We start from the raw sequence: 20,574 nt of genomic DNA, 5'->3' as shown, positions 1-20,574 counted from the left end.
TGCTTGCGCTAATTCAACTAAACAAAAGGAAAACAAACATGCATCTAAACTGATTCGACTAATAGTACTTCATTATAAAAGGACAAGTTGTTGGTAGCACAAAAGTCGCTAGATTTGTACGTAAGTCGCCAAATTGTCATTCAAAAATCACCAAAAAAGCAGCTAATCGAAAAAGATATTTTTTGTCGCTATCCTATCCCCTAGATTTAGCGACTTTTCCCCCAAATTGGCATCACTGCTTCGTAGTATTTTATTTCCTCGCTAGATACTACTCCAATACGTTGTTTACCAGAGAAAATGGAAGTTATACGAGTAACACCAACCTACTATCAATCGATTTCCTGATGCTCCCTATGTCCCTACTCTGGAACTTACTTCCTTCAGCTATGCATACTCTACGTGATAAGTGAGCTCCTCCGTGGCTAAGCGGTTAGCGTATGCGCCCTTGGCGCGGGAGACCCGCGTTCGATTCCCGGCGGAAGCTCATGTGGTTCGGATTCCACGTTAATCAGTAGGTCCACGTCTCACATAGCCTCGCTGCTGAAAGGGACGCTAAACTGAAATTCAACTTATTCAACTCTACGTGATAAATGTGATAAATTACTTAAATTGGATATTCAATATTGGACCGCCAGTTTACATAGGCCTCTACCAAATAGCCTCGCATGCTTTTTGCACGTAACATACATCACCACTTTACTCTAATATCGACCATACGTAGGCCTAAATGGAAATCTTGTGTACTATTAATATCGAGTTGAGTTGATTTTGAGTTTGACGTTCCCTTCAGCAACGAGGCTATATGAAACGGACCTACTGATTAACGTGGAATCCGAACTACATGAGCTCTCGCCAGGAATCGAATCCGGGACTCCCACGCCAAAGGCGCGTACGGTAACCGCTTAGCCACGAAGGAGCTCTACTGTTAATATTCTAAAATTCATATTTTACTATTAGTAATTAAACCCAGATATTATCAAACCACAATCTTACCATCTTTTCTGGGCCACTAAGCACGCATACGTACAAAGATAAATATTTGTGGAAATTATTTTTTTAAACACCATCAATAAATAATTCTAAATAAACTGAAAGTATTCATTAAACTGTATTTGTTTCACCAATAAATATATGTGCAATAATAAGTATTATTTTCATGGAACAAAACTAGTTCGACGAATTTGGTCATTGCTATAAATTTGAGGTCATTAAATTTTTTTAAAAAATAAATTTTTATTCACCAAGACTTTTTCATTTGACAAGATGTTAATAATATAGATATGTAGTAAAATATTGTGCAATGCTCAGCAACATAACCTTTTACTCTGTGGAAGGATAGAATAAAATAAAACTAGCCACAATCTGTGTTCGTTCTCTTTTCCATGCTCTCAAAATTCAACTTCTGCTTAGTAAAAGTAATTTGAATGCACTATTGAAACCTCCAAAACGTTACATCTAGGTTTACCTTAATTTTGAAGAATTTCTCAATCAAAATAATATTTCAATTTACGATAGTGTCTAAGATTTACTGATCAGCAAGCAAATAAACAAGGTATGTATCTAATGAAAACATAGCCTCTCTGATCATAAGAGGTAAGTTTGCATTTGAGATAGCTATTTTCCCAATTGTTTTATTTAGTAAATTTTCATCCACAATTTCAGATCAATACTCTCTTTTGGGCTTCAGGTGCGTATAACATATAGGGGCTATATAAAAACCGAACCGGTCTTAGAGAAAACAGAAATGTCGGTTTTTCGTTTTTTTTATAAAAACCGGTTTTGCCCATCCCTAGTTACGATAGACTAGGCAAGTACCTACAATTCTTGTTACCGACATTATTAAGCAATTTCTACAACGTTGGGAAAGTAGTAAGAGAGACAGACGAACTGGAAGCTGATACCGGCGGCATATTAGTATGTATTTTCTTATCTGCGAAAAAAATAGAGAAGTTTGTACCATTGTAATTCTCTAAACTTATTAATGTATATTAGTTTATACGTGTTCTATAAACTTTCTTTTATTATGTTGAAGGCCTACCCACCGGTACTCCACAATAGTACGAGCACATCTAGTACAGGGTAAGACAACAGAATATTACTCAGATTGTAATAAATTCAACATAAAGAAAATGAAAAGTTGTTTGTGGTTGACTCACTTGGTTGATGCTGTATTCGTATCCATCAGGGTTTAACAAGGGTATAATATGCCAGTCAACGGAATCGACGATGATCTTATTGGCTGAGTAATTCTCCACCAATTCACTGATCAAGAAAAGCGCTGTTGCTGGAGTGATCCATTCTCGTGCATGGATTCCTGTTATGTAAGCAAATTATTATTGTCATTTGTCATTAATAAACAAGATACTTGAATGAGTGATTTGAAAACGAGAATACTTTCCACAAAATAAGAAAGATAAATTGAGACAGCTATTCTCTATCAGCATCTACACTTCTTGACAGAAACGAAGAACATGTTCTTTATAGGATCTGTGGAAATATATGAGTGGGCAATTGATCATATTCCTGGAATGTGTTCTTTTTTCAATCCAGTGTTGGAAATTCAGGTTTTTGGATTGTGTTCCTTTTCAACTCACTCATTCAATTCTGATAGAAAGTAATTAATGATAGGGAACTCTAATAATAATGTAAGTGTTTTAATATTCACATTTACAATTGTACCCATACCGTTAGTTCTACTATTTTTATCTGTAACACTGGCTATTCCTTAAGAGAGAAGACATGGTCTACGGCTGAATTTGCAGTATTATATATTAATTTATCTGCTGAGACTAAGACAAGTAAAAATCTTCTGGACAATATAGATGAGTAGTGTATAGATCATCTTCGACCCTTCTTAAATAGAGTAGAATTTTGTGCTAACTGAAGGATCAAAATTACAGAGTAAATCGTCTCTCCATACGTGAAGCTTTCACGATCCAAAATAAAACCTTTCTCTTTTATAAATTATATTAGTTTAGCTTGAAATGTTGGTGTTTTCTGATTCCATCTCTCTCCCACGAGACGTTTACTTACTGAATTATCATGAAATCACCTCTTTCTCAATTCAGACAATTTTGTCCAAGGAAATATTTTTTAAACATATGGAAAAGCACGTCAAGAAAGTGTGCACACAGACAGTACTAGAAACACGGTGTAGGTCTTCCTAGTTCATGTCGGGTGTTAAGCACAGACGATTTTGTTATAAAATTTCTTAATGGGTCATAGCAAGTTTATTCCTCTCCTTGATGGTATGCGAGTATTTCTTGATTGATGCAAGTGGACTATCTCCTTTTTCTTCAAATTTTAAATCTTAGGTTGGATTCTTCTTATGTGCATGAATGTTTATTCTTAGGAAGATGTTCTAGTATTATATGCAAATTAATATAGTGATGGTTGAAATTACATGGAGCTGTTTCTTGAATATTATATGGGTAATATCTTTGATATTCCTTCTGATTCTTGGAAGTTCCTCAAACTTGAAGATGGTGCTGATCACTGTATTCCAGTATAATGTTTGGTCAACAGTGGATTCTAGTAATTGTCTTGTGGTAGATTCTCTAAACTGCTGGGGTTAACTTCCTGAAATTTCACCGTTTATTGTTGTTGTACAGTTTCATTATGTTCATCAACAATTTTTCTTTATTGGCTTGATTCTGTTTTACTTTCTGGCCCTATGTGGCATGAGTTTGTACTTGATGTAGTAGCTTCTATTTGAGATACTTCTAAGGTGGGCTGGATCGGTAACGAAATTACACTGTCTTCTACACTGATAGTTCGAAGCATGCCTGATTGTGCTTTCATTGCGACTGATCATAGCACTAGTTTCAAACTCCATTCTTTGCGTACAGTGTTTACTCCTGAATTAGTAGTAATTTTGCAGACTCTGCAGTATATTCGTCGAAGTCATCTTCGTCATGTTCTAATTTGCTTTGATTCCAGCAGTGCTTTATGTAGCCTTATTGGTGTGTTGACTCTGCATCCACTCGTTCAGTAAATTCTACTTTCCTGCCACTTCTTACGTATTTCAGGAGTGATGTTGAATTTTGTTGAGTGTCTGGCCATGTTGATATCCCGGAGAATGAGACTGCCGACCGTGTTACCAAGGATACTGCCCTTACAGGACCTGACTATCAGTTACCGATCCACAGCTCAGATCTTCGTCCTGCTACCACACGTCGTCTTCTTCAGCATTGGCAGACAGACTGGAATCAGCACCTCCATAATAAACTGCATATTGTCATGTCTCAGTTTGATGTTTGTGCCACAATTTCCAGTCCTTCAAGGCTCAAAGAAAGAAGATTAACATGCTTGAGTATCGGGCATAGCCACCTTATCCATGGCTATCTATTGCGTGGCCAGAATCCACCTTCATGCGCCCTTTCTGATCCATTAGTCACTATTCTCCATCTTCTACTGAAGTGTCTTCCTCTTGCTCCTGAGAAATCCCGCCTTGGACCGCCAACTGATTTACCTATTTTGCTTGTTGACGATGACCAGATGATTCTCAAAGTTTTCTACTTCCTGCAACATGCCCAAGCCCTGATTATTTTGTGAGAGCTTTTTCACATTTTAAATCACATATATACAACGATAATCAAGTATGAAATAACCTGACTTTGCTCCTCCCTGGAGAAAAATTCTGACGATGCCTATGTAGAGGACACTACTTGTTGAGGAGATGTTAAGTAATTCCTTTTTTTTTTTTTTTTTGTAAGAAACAGGTTGACCGGCTCCAGTGCAGGGCCCCAAGTCATATAAACGTTGCGTAGAAGTTGTTTCTGAATGACTCATTACATTGCTCTCTACAAATATCCCCACCGCGATAGCAAACAATTGGTTATCTGCATGCGTATGTAGAATGAGAATATTGACATTTGACAGCAGTTCCAACACGGGCTTGGGCGTAGGTTGCTTCTGGATTCTTGAGCTGAGCATGTTCTGTAATAGTTACCTTTTTTGACATAATGCTGGTTATTTGGTTTGAGTCCGAATAAGGTTTATGACTCCTTTATTTGACTTTATTTGACAGGATTCTTACAGTTCCTGTGAATCAAATCTTATGGAGGATAGTTGTTGTTAGATCTCTACCATGTCTACAGGGTTTGTCTGAAAAAAAAAAATGAGACTGGCCCCTATCACAGTACTCCAGTCGTCAATAGAAATCTTACGCATACTGTATTTTTATTCAATTCATTTATTGGTACATTAGTTTGAGATCTTGCGTACAGGGTACAAGTCTCATCCCATTTTATCTACGTTTGTCAGTGACCAATATTTAATGGGAATATTATTAATACATATATACATTTTAGGCTTTCAAACTATTGCCAATTTAAAGCCAGTGTTCTTGAGATTTTTTTGTTCGAACTGTCGCTGCATCTATTATCACAGATTTTGCGTATTAATTGACAAGCTTAGAAAATGTTTAGTATTTCTTTATTATTTTTCTTATGTGGATAACTGGTGATAGAAGACTTTCTCATCAGAAGAGGACAACGAAAGCTCTGAAGTATTTAATGAATAATTCGATTGGTTATTAGAATATTTCAAGTATAAATGTACGAATGAGTCTCTTTGAAGATGATATGGATGAGTTTTGAATGCAGCTGAATTCAGTAGCTTCGAAGCAACTAGAAATTGATGGCCGATCACAATGTGGAAGAGCATAACAAACTGAAGAGTGCATGGTATTCAGTTTTGGGTTAAAATCTAATAAGAAGTCTGTCGTCGATTTATGTATCGTGTACGCGCCTTTGGGCGGATTAGTTCAGTTCTCGTTGGGAGCTAACGTGGTTCGGATCCCAATTAAGCTGTAGATCCACATCTTAAATAATCTCGGTACTGAAATAGATCTTAAAACTCCAATATAAGTCTTCTTCTTCTTCTAAACCTTTTTCCCAGTTAGCTGGGGTCGGCTTTTCGAATCGCTGTCCTCCACCTGTTTCTATCTTGTGTGATAGCTGTTGTGACATCACACTGAACCATATCGTACTTAACACAATTTCCCCATTTTTTCTTTGGCTGTCCTCTGGCTCGTTTCTTATTTAATTCTATACCATCCATTAGGTGAGCTATGTACTCCAAAGGACTTCTTACATTCTCAAATCATCTCAGTCTACTTTCTTGCAGTTTTTCTACTATTGGTCTCAATTTTGCTGTTCTCCGGATAACTTTGTTCTTAATTTTGTCTTTCCGCGTCACTCCACACATCCAACTCAGCAACTACATCTCCGCAACATGCAACTTCTGTTCTTCTCTCTTCTTCGTCGTTCAACATTTCCTTCAGTATAATATCGCAGGTCTCAGTACTATTTGCTAAACTTCTCCTTTAAGGCGAATTGATATCCTACTGTTACACAATACTCTTGCTCCTTCTCTGCATTTTGTTCAACGGCTGCTACTTCTGTTGTTTACACTTTCTTCTATTCCTGTATTTTCCTCCAGTATTGATCCCAAATACTTGAATTTCTTCTTCATCACCACCTCTTCTCCATCCAGTCGTATTCTTGTATTCTCGATTACATTTTTGCTGCAAGTACAGTGTAAATATTCAGTCTTGGTTTAGCTAATTCTAAGCCATTTGCTTTTCAATGCACTTCTCCAGGCATTTATTTTCTCTTGCAATGTTGCCTTGATCTCACTTTCGAGCACGATACCATTCGCAAATCGCATTTTTCAAGGTGTTAACTCTTGGATATCCTTTGTAAGGTCGTTCATCACAATTGTAAAAAGTTATAAGCTAAGACTAGATCCTAGATGAATTTCCACTTTAACTCTAAACTCTTATGTTATTTCGCACGCGCTCGTCACTCCTGTCCTATATGCATTATACATATCTTGAATTATACAGATGTACGTATTCAGAACACACTTCTTCTTCAGTATCCACCAGATAAGATACGTCGCATTTTATCATACGCTTTCTCTAGGTCGATGAAAACCATATGAAGGTCCTCCTGGTATTCTCTGTACTTTCCATTAGCATCCTAAGTGCAAATATTGCATCCGTTGTCTATCGTCCTGGTATAAAACTAAATTTGTTCTCTGTTATTTTATTCTCTTCCCTCAGTGTTGCTTCTATCACTCTTTCCCAGAGCTTCATTGCATGGCTCGTAAGTTCTATTTCTCTGTAGGCGCCACATTTTTGCGCTCTTCTTTGTTTTTAAGAGCCGGTACTCCTTGTAGTTGCTTCTCAATTCTTTTTGGCATATTTTCTGTTTCCAATATCCTATTAAGAAGTCCTGCAGTGTACTCCTTTTTCATGCTTCGATAGGGAGATTATCCGGTTCTAAAGCTTTAGCACTTTTTATCTTTTTCATAGCATTTTATACCTCTACCATGGTCACAGGCCGAATCAGTCCGTGGTTGCTGGATAGATTTTTCAAGTTTTCCTCGGGTTGTCTTCATTAAGAAGTTTCTGGAAATATTCCATCCACCTCTTCTTTATCTTTTCCTCACTTGTCGAACCTCATTATTTTTGTCCTTGACGTAGCGCATATGCGAATTGTATTTCTTTTGCATAAGCTTGTATATAATTCTTTTCTCCCTGATTTGTTTCCAGGTTGTTATATAACTCTTCATAATCTTTGGTTTTTGCTATATTAACTGCCTTCTTGATGTTCTTCTTCACTTCCTTGTAATCCACCAGATCTACTCGGTTGCCGGAGATTTGTCATTTTTGGTATCGTTCCTTCTCCTTCTTCACAGCTGCAAACTCCAATACAAGAAAGCTAAGTAAGAAGATAACGTCTAATAAACCAAAGTAGCGGAAATTCATTTATGAAAACAGCCAGTTTCGATCGATCAACTAGCATCATAGGTACAATAAAATTTGTAATCAATCACGGAAAATAACAAGTTTGTAGTAAATATACCTGCCACAAGTAGTAATACTTATGGCAAATGTCTGATTAGTTGTGGAGTAAACATAGATATGTCTCACAAATTACTCTCTTTTATTAATGGATTATAGATTTGCCTACCTGCATCAATGAAAAATCCTGGTTGAGTGGAGTTGCTTCTGCCAATTCTAATGAGTTTTATGTCCCGTCCTTCGTAAGTTTTCCCTAAGGACACCAGCGTCACTATTTGTGGATAATGTTGTTCTAACATGTTAAGATAATTGATGATCTGAAAATTAAAGAAATAAATTGTGCTCGTTGGAATTCATTATCAAGTAATTGAAGTTGGTCTGGAAAAATATGAATGTTTCATATTTACACTCAAACTATGTGTAAGCAATGCATAATTAGTATTGTTCGTGCTATAAGGTGGGCGACAAGTCTCATTATCCCTGCATACTCAAACAAAATGGATGAATGCTCTCTGGAGTACTTGCTATATATTATTAATGTACAACGAATGTGTGATATAGACAATTAGTGTACCTCATTCTCATGAGCAACGCCAGGTTTTGTGCAACATTTTTCGGAACAACATGGTGTAACGTTGATTTGCCACGATGGCCTTTTTGAAAGCCCAAAGTGCATTATCATGTGTTGATATCTCAATTTCGTGACGACGATATAATTAGCGGTAGCGACACAGAAAATCAATGACGAATCCAGGAAGCAGAAAACACATCACAAAAATATTTGCGTACCTGTAATGGCATAATGAGCAGGTGACCCAGTTTGCTTCAACCAACATGTTTCCTTAATTCCACAGCCTTCCAAGAGACGGACAAACTAGTTTGACAACATGTCCAGGTACCGATATTGATTCAGAACACTATTTATAAAGAACAGCTCAAAAAACATCTACTGTTCGTGGTTACCCATATTAGCACATGTGAGGGCTATTTTCAAACCCTTGCAAATGGTGTGTATTCTCCTTGGATCAAAAACACATTCCGTAATCGAGAATCCTTTTAGATCATCTCAGAAGATCCTTTACAGAGGTTTGGTATTGTGTCGAAAATCTCATGGGGAACAGTACATGCTTATTTCCGCTAACCTATGCCATTATTGAATAAACCATGAGCGGGTGTAGGGCGATATTCACTCACGTGTAAACCTTGCTTCATATGCTTCTACATTGTTGACCGGGTTATACCCAAATCCTCAGATCGTTTACGCATCGACTTTGTTGACAATTACTCCACGGATTCTTGGATGAAACTTCATGTTTGTCCTTTGCTTACTGGTCTGCCACTTCTCTTTTTGTCTTTCACATCAACTATGAAGAAGGGTTTGTCTCAGAAGAGATTGTTTCGGACGAGGATTCTGTTGAACACAAAGTCAATACGCACTTCTGTCAGTCTTTTCTACTTTTGATTTTTTATCACACCCAACAGCTCGCTATAACGTGTTATTCAACAGAATATGTGGACTATCAACCATTGTTTGCTTCATAGAACCAGAAGTGCAAACAAGAATATACTTTATTATACAGTGCAGGCATTGTTTAATAATGTAAGAGAACGTATCAGCCATTGTTTACTTCACTGGACCTAAAATGCTAACAGGAATTGTAAGTTGTTATCGTGAGCTTAGAGGTGATGGGATCGTGTACTTTATGGTCGGCCTATACATAATAATTAAGATGACCTTTGCCTCCATTTCACCCAAGAAACTGCGAATCTAATTCATGTAAAGTAAACTGTGTTAGGCCAATCCATGTGCCTTATTCCGTATCAGTATTAAATCTGCGAAAAAGAACACAATTCAATATATGCATTAATAACTTCCAGTTATGAATCTGTGATAAAATGCGCAACATAGATTATTATAAAACGTAAAATTAGTCACTGACGTCATATCGCAATTTCTGTATGAGATATAATTACCGCAAGCTGAAATGCAAAATTTGCGTTTCATTGACAGAAACTGCTCCGCAATTAGGCCCCATTCTTCTATCTTTATACACACCAGTTTTGACGCTTTTGCCAAACAAAATCAATGGAATGTATTAAATCACAAATATTTGGGTTCTGATTTGGAAACCGTTTGTCAAAGGTTCAAATTTAATGGCAATTCCATCTTAGATGAAGCTCAAGAAGTAACTCCTACTGACGTCGTACTGTACAATAATTATTAACAGCATTGAATCTAAAAGGAAAATACATTTTAAGTTTTTTAACAGTTCCGTAAATTTGTTTCTACCCTAGTAGCAGATACAACTTGCAAACCTCTTGCTGTGAGCTTACATTGGAAGTCGGCAACGTTTCATCCGACTTGATTGGAAAGCGTGTAAACATGCCGCAAGTTGGATTCCAGTAACAAAGTTACATGAGAGCAAACTTGCATTCAGTGTTCCATTCAAGCTTGACGCAAATGTTTTAAGCTGGCGGCAAGTCAAAATCCAATAAGTGGCCAATGATGCTATGATGCTCTGCGAAAGGATCTAAAATATCGATTGCAAGTACAACAAAAGACAGATTGTATGAAAGCACACGTTGAAAGGGCAAGCGTAGGAAGTCAAAAGCCAATCACGCGGCAAGTGACCAAAGCTTTCTTGCTATTTGGATAATGTTTAACATAACGTTTAGAAGATACAACCAAAACAAGGCTTTGTCCAATGAACAAATATTAATATAAAGGAAACTGAATTTTTCTTGATTTGTTTCTTTGTTTGTTTTTGTTTTAAGAAGTCTACTAATTTGGACATGTAAGAAAACCATCGGAATATCTAACTTATTGAGTGGTTGGTAAAACAACAAAAACGAAGACGAGACCAATCGTGTGAAGAACGATGTGATGCAATGTGATGTCACAGTGGATATGACACAAGATGGATAGCGATCCAAGGGCCATTCCCAGCTAACTGGAAGAAGAATATCAGTAAAGGAAACAAAGAGATCCTAGATACTACAGCAGAGGAGGAGCTTTTCTGTGAACCTACCTCTCTGTAAGTGTAGTACTTGTTGAATGATATCATCTTCTTGGTCCCAGTAAATCGGAACACATTGGCCTCCCTGCTTGTACTGCGCATCCGCTGTTCGTCGAGCCACCTACAATACAGATACAAACAATATTACCACCTGCTTCACTTTAACTAAAATCACAACTCCTGGCACGAAGCCTTGAGAGGTGGATTTCAGATTTTTCCCAGAGGGGGCATTTTAATACAAGGGGATGTAAGAAGTACTGTGAAGAAACTGCTAACCTACGTTGAGCAGGATCGGAGATATGCTTCGGGGGAATTTCGTCACTCCGGGGGAAATTTCCTCTGGGCTAACGCCGAAATCATTACTAGCCCTGAGATTAAGAAACTGTCGACTAAAATTGAGGAGATATTGCCACACACCCGTGTCCCATACGGACCTGTCAGATCGCCCAATGGTCGAATGTTCAACTTTAAAACGGTCAAATCATTCATAAGTACGGTCAAAACGCTCAATTTTCAAAACGGTCAGGACGCCCAAATGCTCTAAAAGTAAGATGTTTTCCAAGTGGTTATTAAACTTGTAGAAGGATGCATTGAACCAATTATACTTATTTTTTACACACACTCATAATTATATTTAGGCATTGACATAAAATTTCATCTAAGACATTTTAAAATCAGGTAATTTTCAACTTGTACTCCCAACTTCATATCTACCAAATACGGTTCCCAAGTCTTGGAAAGTGTACCTTAGATCAAGTGTGTACGGGAGACCCAAACCTTGATGTAATTGTTCTACCTTCCACAAAACAATATCTAAGAAAGTTTCAACCAATTAAACAACCTCCTATATTCAAATCCATCAAATTTTTGGGAAGGGTGCTGTATCTCAGGACTCAAACCATGATTAATTTGATTATAGATTAAGCCATAAAACAACTTCTAAGACAATTCTGCAATCAAGGACATTACGTACCAAAATCATATTTTCCGAATTTGATTTCAAATTCTTGGAAACGGGTAAAAAGGTCGTGTTGGCATGTAATTTCCATATATACTTATGAACATGTATCATATATCTACATCACATAAGGTACCATAAAGCTAATAATTGTTACATAATGACATTTCAATGATCTGTTTTTACTTACAGACTATAATTTTAGCTCCTATTATTTTCCCTTTTTGGAGGGATGTCTTTATTCAAGTAATGTTGTGGACAATTAAATTTCAATTACACCTAAGGAACTTTACATTTGCTTCATCAAAAGTACAATGAATCACGTTTTTTATTATACATGATAAAACGTGCCCCTTTCGTGCGTACTCTGGTAAAGCACACTAAAATTTTGAGAAGTACAATTTGGCGTGGTGTTAGGTACTTAAGTGATTCTCATAAGATTTCTTCTAAAATAATTTCGAAGTCAGATCCAAGCAATTCTTAAAAGATATTTCTTACATTGCCTTATAAAGTTTTGAATTAGTTGAATTTTCGATCAAGGATTCATGCATTTACCATTTCTGATGTGACTGTCGGAGCAAATATCCTTATAATCTTTTTCAAAAATTCTCAAAGCACATCGTTTCTCACAGCTTTCATTTCTGGATAGGATTGTTTAATTGATTGTTGCTAGCAAGAATGATATACAGGACGCGATCTAACGCTTGAAGTGGAATCTGAACTGCTGTAGTACGTTCGATGCTCTTCCACTGAGAATCGAACTCAGGATTTTGTGCAACAAAGCCACACACCAGGGAGAAGGACAACATTTCCAAGAAATCAATGGAAGCAATTGTGTGCAGCCGTCAAATTGAACTCACAAAAACGACACTAAATATTTTTAACCTAAGTAACAGACACATGAAGATTTATTAAAACGATATAGCAGATACGCTATCTCTTTGTTATTTAAAATTAAGCTAAATCGACGATGGCTCTATAATGCGCATAACCCCACTGGTAAATTCTAATTTCCATTACTCATATTCGATATTTGATAGCTATTAATTTCTTTTTTATTTATTTCAAATTGCAAAGGCATTTTCAGAATTTGTCCCCACTCTGTAAGTGAACTGAATATATCGTTAAAATGTTCGAAAGGAATAAGCAAGCCGTATGAAATTAAAGTTCCATTGAATTTAAATCAACAATACAAAAAACAGTGACATTTGTCAATTGCTCTAGAAAGAAATAGTGTGAAAGTGATTGCATTGAAAAACTGTTGTCTTAACCTTGAAGTGGAATCGACTTACGGTTGGACATCTTGCATATGGACTTTAAAAGGAACTCTGTAGTCTCGTAAAATAGACAGGAAATTGTGCAGAACTTGTGGCGCCACCATGATCTCTGCTTCTCTTCCCAGTTGAGGCAGAATCCAAAAATCAAAACCTATTTTTCCGTAGAATGTCTTCAGCAGCTCCTTTGTAGACAAGTTTATCACAGGAATTCTGAACACTTGGTACCTGGAGAAAGGGAAAATTAGAAACATAACAATAATAATAGTAATTTATTTTTGTAAGAGTGTAACATAACGTTATATATACTCCCTAAACAAACCTCATATTACAACGAGATACTTTGTATTTTGGGCAGAAAGTGCTTCTACACAAGCACTATATCGGATATAATGTTAATTTAAGATAACAAAAGAAGAATGTTTTTAATATATGTAAGAAAACATACATTATGGTATAATTGGTTGCTAAGTGGTTGTTTATATAATCTCAGTCAGGGGGGCGCCGCAAACTGAGATTACGAACTATGCCGAACACCGTGTGACGTCATGAGGTAAGCACAGCTAAGCCAGTGATGCCCGATTGTGGGAAATTTCCCGTAAAATGCGAAATTCTGAGCACTGGCGGGAATGCGGGAATTTTTCTTTAAAAAGGCTGGAAACGGGAAATGGAGACATTCTCAACTTTTTTAAATACACTATAGACGAACAAATATTCCATCATATATTGTATCAAATATTTCATCAAAGTGGAATTTGAACTTTTATGATACCAAGTTGTATGCAACTTTTGGGTTTATAGTAATCTGTTTTGTATAACTATAAAATTAAAGAATATTAGGGCTAAGTACCACAGGCGACTTCCCAAAATTGGCGTAGATTGAGAATATTCCGTGACTTTTTTTTTTAAAAAAAAAGCAAACATTTTTTTTTCACTTTTCTTGATTTAAAAGATTTCTTAAGACGTTCTGGCATGTTATTACTTTGGCGCATGCTCAGATTATTGCGTACAGATCGACAATATGCCTGTATATGACGTGTATGGAACTAGTGTTGCCACGAGACGAGACGAGACGAGACTTCAGGCTGTCTCGTCTCGTCTCATGCAAAGCATGTCTCGTCTCGTGTCTCGTCTCGTCTCGTCTCGTTTGTCTCGTCTTGTCTCGTCTTGTCTCGTAAAAATATAGCAGCATACCATGGGAACGAAAGTAAAATGTAGCAGACTGCACCATGCTAATCAAGATACAACTAACAAGGGAAGAGAGGGAGATTATATATCGAAGTGGAAGATGGTTTATATACCAATCGAAAGCACTAATGACGCCTATTACAAAACTGTAATAAAAATTTTCCGAATGCATATACTATGCGAGTTATATGAATATACAGGGTGTCCAGAAAATCCATTTCCACCCCTTGAAATCGCAAACGATGAGACAGATTCCAAAACTGGAAAACACGTTTTTGATCATTATAAAAGTAGGCTACAATGTATCAAAGCAAACATTGTTGTCCCAGGGCCACCCGCAGAGTCCCAGGCGGGATCCAACTCAAAAATTACAAAAGGTAAGGGCAAGTAGTATATCGTTCGAAACTTCTTGGGAAATGAAAGAAGACAAACAAGTCCCAACTCTCTAAAATTACCCTGTGCAAAATGGCGGCCGGTCAAACTGTCAGCAAAAACGTCATTGTAGAGTCTATGGCCACCCTCCAAAGAAAGAAAAAAAACTGAAACGGTAAGACAGATGTCAAAAAAGAAAAAGATGTGTGTCATCTTTTCAAAAGTACAATGATTGAAAGTAAAAATGTTTGTCCCAGGGTCCTCCACAAGGTTCCAGACGGGGTCCTACTCAAAATTTTCAAATGGCAAATATGGTCAAATAAAGCTGTTGAGAAATAAAAGAACACGGAACAAGTCTCGATCCTCTAAAATTACCCTGTGTAAAATGGCGGCCGGTCAAAATGTACATCTTCATTTCGATTTTCTGAGCACGTTCACTTTCCATTTTGCAATCGGCACTTGTTTTCATTCTGAGACATTTGTACGTATTTACTCTTCCTGGTGCAAGGAATTTTTTCATCATTTTATAATTGATAAACCAGATAACAAGCATAAGTACCACTGTTGTGCAGTCATAAACATAAATAAGTAGAGGTAAGAGTCTTTACTTCTGATGGCTCCAACCTCTATTTATTTATGTTCGTGGAAGTACATTATATGTTAACTAGTCAGTTCTATACTCAAAGATGTCAAATGTTGTCGTTTCTTTTCTTTATGTCTTAATTTGCTTTTATTTTATTATTTTTTTTCTTTATTTAGATATTATTGGGCTCAAAGAACAGAATCTCACAGTAGGGGCATTTCCTTTCTTTCCGTTGAGTACAAGAATTAAAGTGAAAATAAAGTAAAACCCGGTTACAGAAAGAACAACTAAAATGCAAGATGTTTGCACAGTATTATCGTAGAGCGTAAATACTTGTTCTTTCTGCTTTCATTTAGTAACAGCTTTAAACGATGTGCTGGCCTACTTGACCTCCCTTGCCATTTGAACAATTTGAACATGACCCCGCCTGGGACATTGTGGAGGACCCTGAGACAAATATTTTTACTTCCAATCATTGTACTTTTTAAATGATGACACACATGTTTTCCTGTTTTGACATCTGCCTCACCGTTTCAGGATTTTTTGGGGGGTGGCCATCGACTTTACAATGGCGTTTTTGCTGACAGTTTGACCGGCCGCCATTTTGCACAAGGTAATTTTAGAGTATTGAGACTTGTTCCGTCTTCTTTCATTTCCCAAGAAGTTTCGAACGATATGCTACTTGACCCCCTTACCTTTTGTAATTTTTGAGTTAGACCCCGCCCAGTACACTGCGGGTGGCCTTGTGACAAGAATTTTTGCTTTGATACGTTTTACTTTTAAAATGATCAAACACATGTTTTCGAGTTTTGGTATCTGTCTTATCGTTTGCGATTTCAAGGGGTGGTAACGGATTATCTGGACACTCTATATATCCATATAACTCGCATAGTATATGCATTCGGAAAAGTTTTATTACAGTTTTGTAATAGGCTTCATTAGTGCTTTCGATTGGTATATAAACCATCTTCCACTTCGATATATAATCTCCCTCTCTTCCCTTGTAAGTTACAAGTATTACCCAGAACACACAAGACAAGAAATGTCACGGTAGCTACACCGTGAAGCCTTCACCTCTGGTGTATGTGGTAGTCGGTTCGATCTCGGTTAGTGCCATGTGAGCTTTGTGGTGGACAAACATTGAATGTGTGTGGGGAGCGCGGTGGCTCAGTGGTAGAGCGTTCACCTCTGGTGCTTGGGGTCTCGGGTTCGATCCCAGCCCCGCCAAGTGAACCTTGTGGTGGACAAACACCGTGTGCGTGGGTTTTCTCGGGGTTCTCCCGTTTCCTCCCACTTTCTTCATTCCACCATTTCATTCATTACTCATCATCACTGTCTCCTTTAGCCTAACCGGCATAACCGTGGGACGTAAAACTCAAAGATTTCATTTCATTTCATTTCCTTTTTCGAATGTGTGTGTTTTCTCGAAGTTGTCTAGTATCCTACCACTTTCTTCATTCCACTAATTTTCCCATCATCATCCATTCGGCCAAAGTTGCCTAAAGGTCTTAAAAATAAATTCAAATAAGCTCACAAGGCAAGGACAAATAGTTTACAAGATAATATATCTCTGCTGTTAGTTGTCTGAGGCTTCTCGACCCTGGCTTCTTCTTTTTTTTTTTTTCATTCTAAAACATTGAAATTTGTTTCACCAGTTTCAATACACGAATATACAGTAAATTGCTCATAGGTTCCTCGAAGATGAAGGCACTAATGTCAAATAATGTTTACACGACAAGCAAAGTTCGATGTAAAGGTGTCAGCATCCCCGACACTATCGTATACTATCAGCCCACTTGCTTTATAGTGTCTGTATATATATATATACAGAGAGAGAGAGAGAGATGGAAAGGTATATAGATAAATAGAGAGATAGATATGTATGTACACTTTGATTTCATATATTCCAGCCTTTAGGTTTCACAGTGTTAACCCATAAAAATCCAAAAACTACTTTCCATTTTAGCATATATAGATTTGTTGCAATTTTTTTTTATTTTTTTTAAGCTCGGAACCAAATAATTTTATTGAGTAATGGAAAGTATTTGATTGAAATTTTATATGTTACTGCACACTAAGCTCTACTTAAAGTGCCATAGTAATGGGAACTGAACGACACATCGGACGAAAGAATGCTTGGGGCCAGTCTTCATCTCCATGGTTCAAATCTGTTCCCATAACCGCGGTGTGTGTGCTACTATGTGGTGCTTGCCCCGTTTGTGTAACAAACTCATGACAGTACACCCAGATTAGCTAATGGCTAAAAAAAAGTTGATTTTTGGGTGGCCATTTTGGATTAAAGTTCCTTATATTGTCGGGATCTATTCGCAATCATACAACGTACATCTTCATACCAAGCCGAGCGGTCTGCGGCGATAAACCATCGGCTTGAAGGTCCCGGGTTGAGTCCCGGAAGGGTCATGTGTATGGATTTTAACAACATTTGTTTTTTCGTACTGTCAGGAGGGGGGAATCGTACGGGATAAAAGGATTTCAGTCTGAAAAAAATGGAGAGAATATCCTCCCCAGGATATTTTCATGGGAGTAAGGAATTAGTAAAAATATAGGATATACGTTTTATAGCAAGTTTAAAAACATGGTTTTGGTATCCTATTTCTTTTCTGTTAATTATATTCTTCAATGTTCGAATTTTGATCATTCTCATGATATTTTCTGCTTTCAACGGAGTTCCATGAATATTATACCAAATGTTCTTTACACTTATCAAGTTCGAGAGGTTTAGTGCGCCTGTAAGAAACAATTTCTGAAGATAATTCAGGTCCTAATGAATATTATTCACTAGGAAAGGGAAGTATTCCCCTCCTCTCGAAGCAGAGGGCAATTTCGCACTCTGGTCAGATCAAACATTTCCGCGTAACAAAACGAAGGTCACCCTGTAAAACCTCTTCACCTAAAGTGTTATTGTTTGTATCATAAATTTGCTGAAAGCAAACAATTTGAAGGGTTCGTCGATAATATCTTTACTTCTTTTGTCGTCCGCCCGCCTTCCAAACGAAGAGGTGAATTTTACAACATGACTGCTGTATAATAAGCGAGCGATTGGTAAAATGGTAAAAGTGTGTTTTTATGTGTGTGTGTATGTGTGTGTGTGTGAGAGAGAGAGAGAGGGAGGGAGGGAGGGAGAGAGAGAGAGAGAAGACAAAATTTTAGTTGCAAGATGACATACTTCAATTGCCGTTTTCGGTTCATATAGCAAAAAGAATACCGCCACCAGAGAATAAAGACAAGTGTATACCTTACCCAGTTTTCAAATTGAATAGATGGTGGTGGTAGTTCGGTTTCTTGACCTTGTAAAAATCTTCCCTGTCTTTGATTTTTTGTCATCATTCCAGCCAGAAATAAAAAAATGACAATTTCTCAGTTTACATCAAGGGGAATTGGGGACAAGACATTAAGGACTGTATTCCTGGAAGCTCATGTATCACGATTGTTTCATTGAATAGACAGAGGACACTTTTCTATGAAGGCTTTTCAACATGTTTTCTCACAAAGGGGATTTTCCTTTTGCAATCTCTATGACCACTGGCAATTTCAATCTTGGCCATTCCCGCCAGCGTTTTTATTTTCGAGACACGAGACGAGACGAGACAATTCACGAGACGTCCCGTCTCGTGTCTCGTCTCGTTTTCGAGACGGGACAAGTAGTCTGTCTCGTCTCGTGTCTCGTCTCGTTTACGAGATGAGACGAGACGAGAAACGAGAAATGTCTCGTCTCGTGGCAACACTATATGGAACGATCATGTGCTATCTTGTTATATGTAGTTATTTCTTCACGAAATTAATTCGTAATGCTTTAAAAATTGTTTCTCATTGTAGGAGTTGCATTCATGAGTGCAGATTCACTTTACGAGGACTTTCTTTAAGGGTCTTCACTTCAGCGAAATTAAACTACCGCTAATTTTAGTTTTTCTATAATATCTTCAAAACTAATAAAAATATTCGAAAAGCAGAAACGTAGTGAACTAGACAATACAATTGTGCATGTGATACTTTTACTACAATTCCTTATCTGTTTTTGGTATGCCGCTGTTTACATAACCCACAAAAACTGTTAAATCTATCTACAGTTACAAATCGAAAGTAGATAGATGAGTTGTGATAACGGTATCACACACAAAATCGTATTGTTTAGTTTACTACGTTTCTACTTTTCGGGTATTTTTATTTATTTTGAGGATATTACAGAAAAACTCTAAAATTAGCGGTAGTTTAATTACGCAGTAGTGAAGACCTCTAAGGTGTAATTACGCATCGAACGAATATCATTTAAAAAGAGACTGCAGGAAAAACATCTTACGATAGGTGGCCATTAAAAGCGAGGATGATATTTAACCGATTCAGAACAGGAGCACAGCATGGGACCCACAAGTTAGCACAAGGTTTTGTTCGCAAGAGGCAGAGGCATCAATAGCTGAAGGTGAGAGCCAAAATGAGGGTAGCGAAAAAACTTGATGTTGCATAAAATCAAAATAGGTTAGTGTGCGTAATATTTTCGCATTTCTAAATATAAATTAGAAGTTTCCTACACTGAAAAAATTCCTCGGGAATTTAATATCCTACAGAACCCTCGTTAATATGTACTCTCTCATTTTAACTGTAAAACCTAACATTTGGAAACTGTTTAGTAATGGGGGGCCAACACTATCGAAGACTGAAAACAATGTGCCCTGCGAGACTCTAACCTGCGTTTACTCACTAACGCTCGCTCGGCAATACTGTGTGAATTAAATGTTATTAAGCTAATCTAACCGAATGTTAATAGAAAATCGCAAAAATGTCAATTAAAAACCTGCCCCCCAAAGCTAAACAATAGCCAAACATTTTTATGACGGACTATTTATTCTTAATCAATTCCCCAAACTTACAAAAGTTACTCAAAAATTAACTGAATTAGAAGAAATTTAAGCATCGGACTAATAAATAGAATGTAGATTCATAATAAATAGAATGTTCATTCATATGAACAAGAAAGGAACCATGAAAATAAGATTTATTTGGGAATAGCAATAAAGGAGGGAAATGAGACAGAAGTAACTGTGAATAATCATTCCATTCATTTCTACAACCTTATTCATTATAGTTACACCAGCAGGTGCCACCATAAAACTCACATATACGCAAGATTCGTTTGCGGCGCCTCCCTGTACACTACATATACGTTCATGTGACCTAACAACTGAATCAAGAAATATAAACAACTGAGCAATGATATTCACCTTTATATTTGATCGTGTATAGTCGGTGCAAAAGTTTTACCCATCTTATTTGACCAAATTATCGTCAAAGAAAAGTTTGATACAATATTTGATGGAAAAGTTTGACGATGTATAATGGGCTTTAGGGGTAAG

The 20,574-nt window shown here is 37.0% G+C and overlaps 1 protein-coding gene across 1 annotated transcript in view; it reads right to left on the bottom strand.

Moving 5' to 3' along the window:
- The window catches only part of LOC145679642 (carboxypeptidase B-like), an 86,939-nt gene that overhangs the window by 36,678 nt on the left and 29,687 nt on the right, over window positions 1-20,574 (bottom strand). The window contains exons 2-5 of the mRNA XM_081750216.1: window positions 13,081-13,290; window positions 10,843-10,951; window positions 7,983-8,130; window positions 2,157-2,314 (exon numbers count right to left, since the gene is read on the bottom strand). Coding sequence (XP_081606342.1) covers window positions 2,157-2,314; window positions 7,983-8,130; window positions 10,843-10,951; window positions 13,081-13,290 — 625 coding nt within the window. The remainder of the gene's footprint in view (window positions 1-2,156; window positions 2,315-7,982; window positions 8,131-10,842; window positions 10,952-13,080; window positions 13,291-20,574) is intronic.

The sequence above is a fragment of the Thermobia domestica genome, chromosome 2 (genome assembly GCF_964235325.1).
Source record: "Thermobia domestica chromosome 2, izTheDome1.hap1.1, whole genome shotgun sequence".
In the NCBI taxonomy this organism is placed as follows: domain Eukaryota; kingdom Metazoa; phylum Arthropoda; class Insecta; order Zygentoma; family Lepismatidae; genus Thermobia; species Thermobia domestica.
The sequence above is the reverse complement of the archived record's forward strand: the minus strand, read 5'-3'. Positions and strand labels throughout refer to the sequence as shown.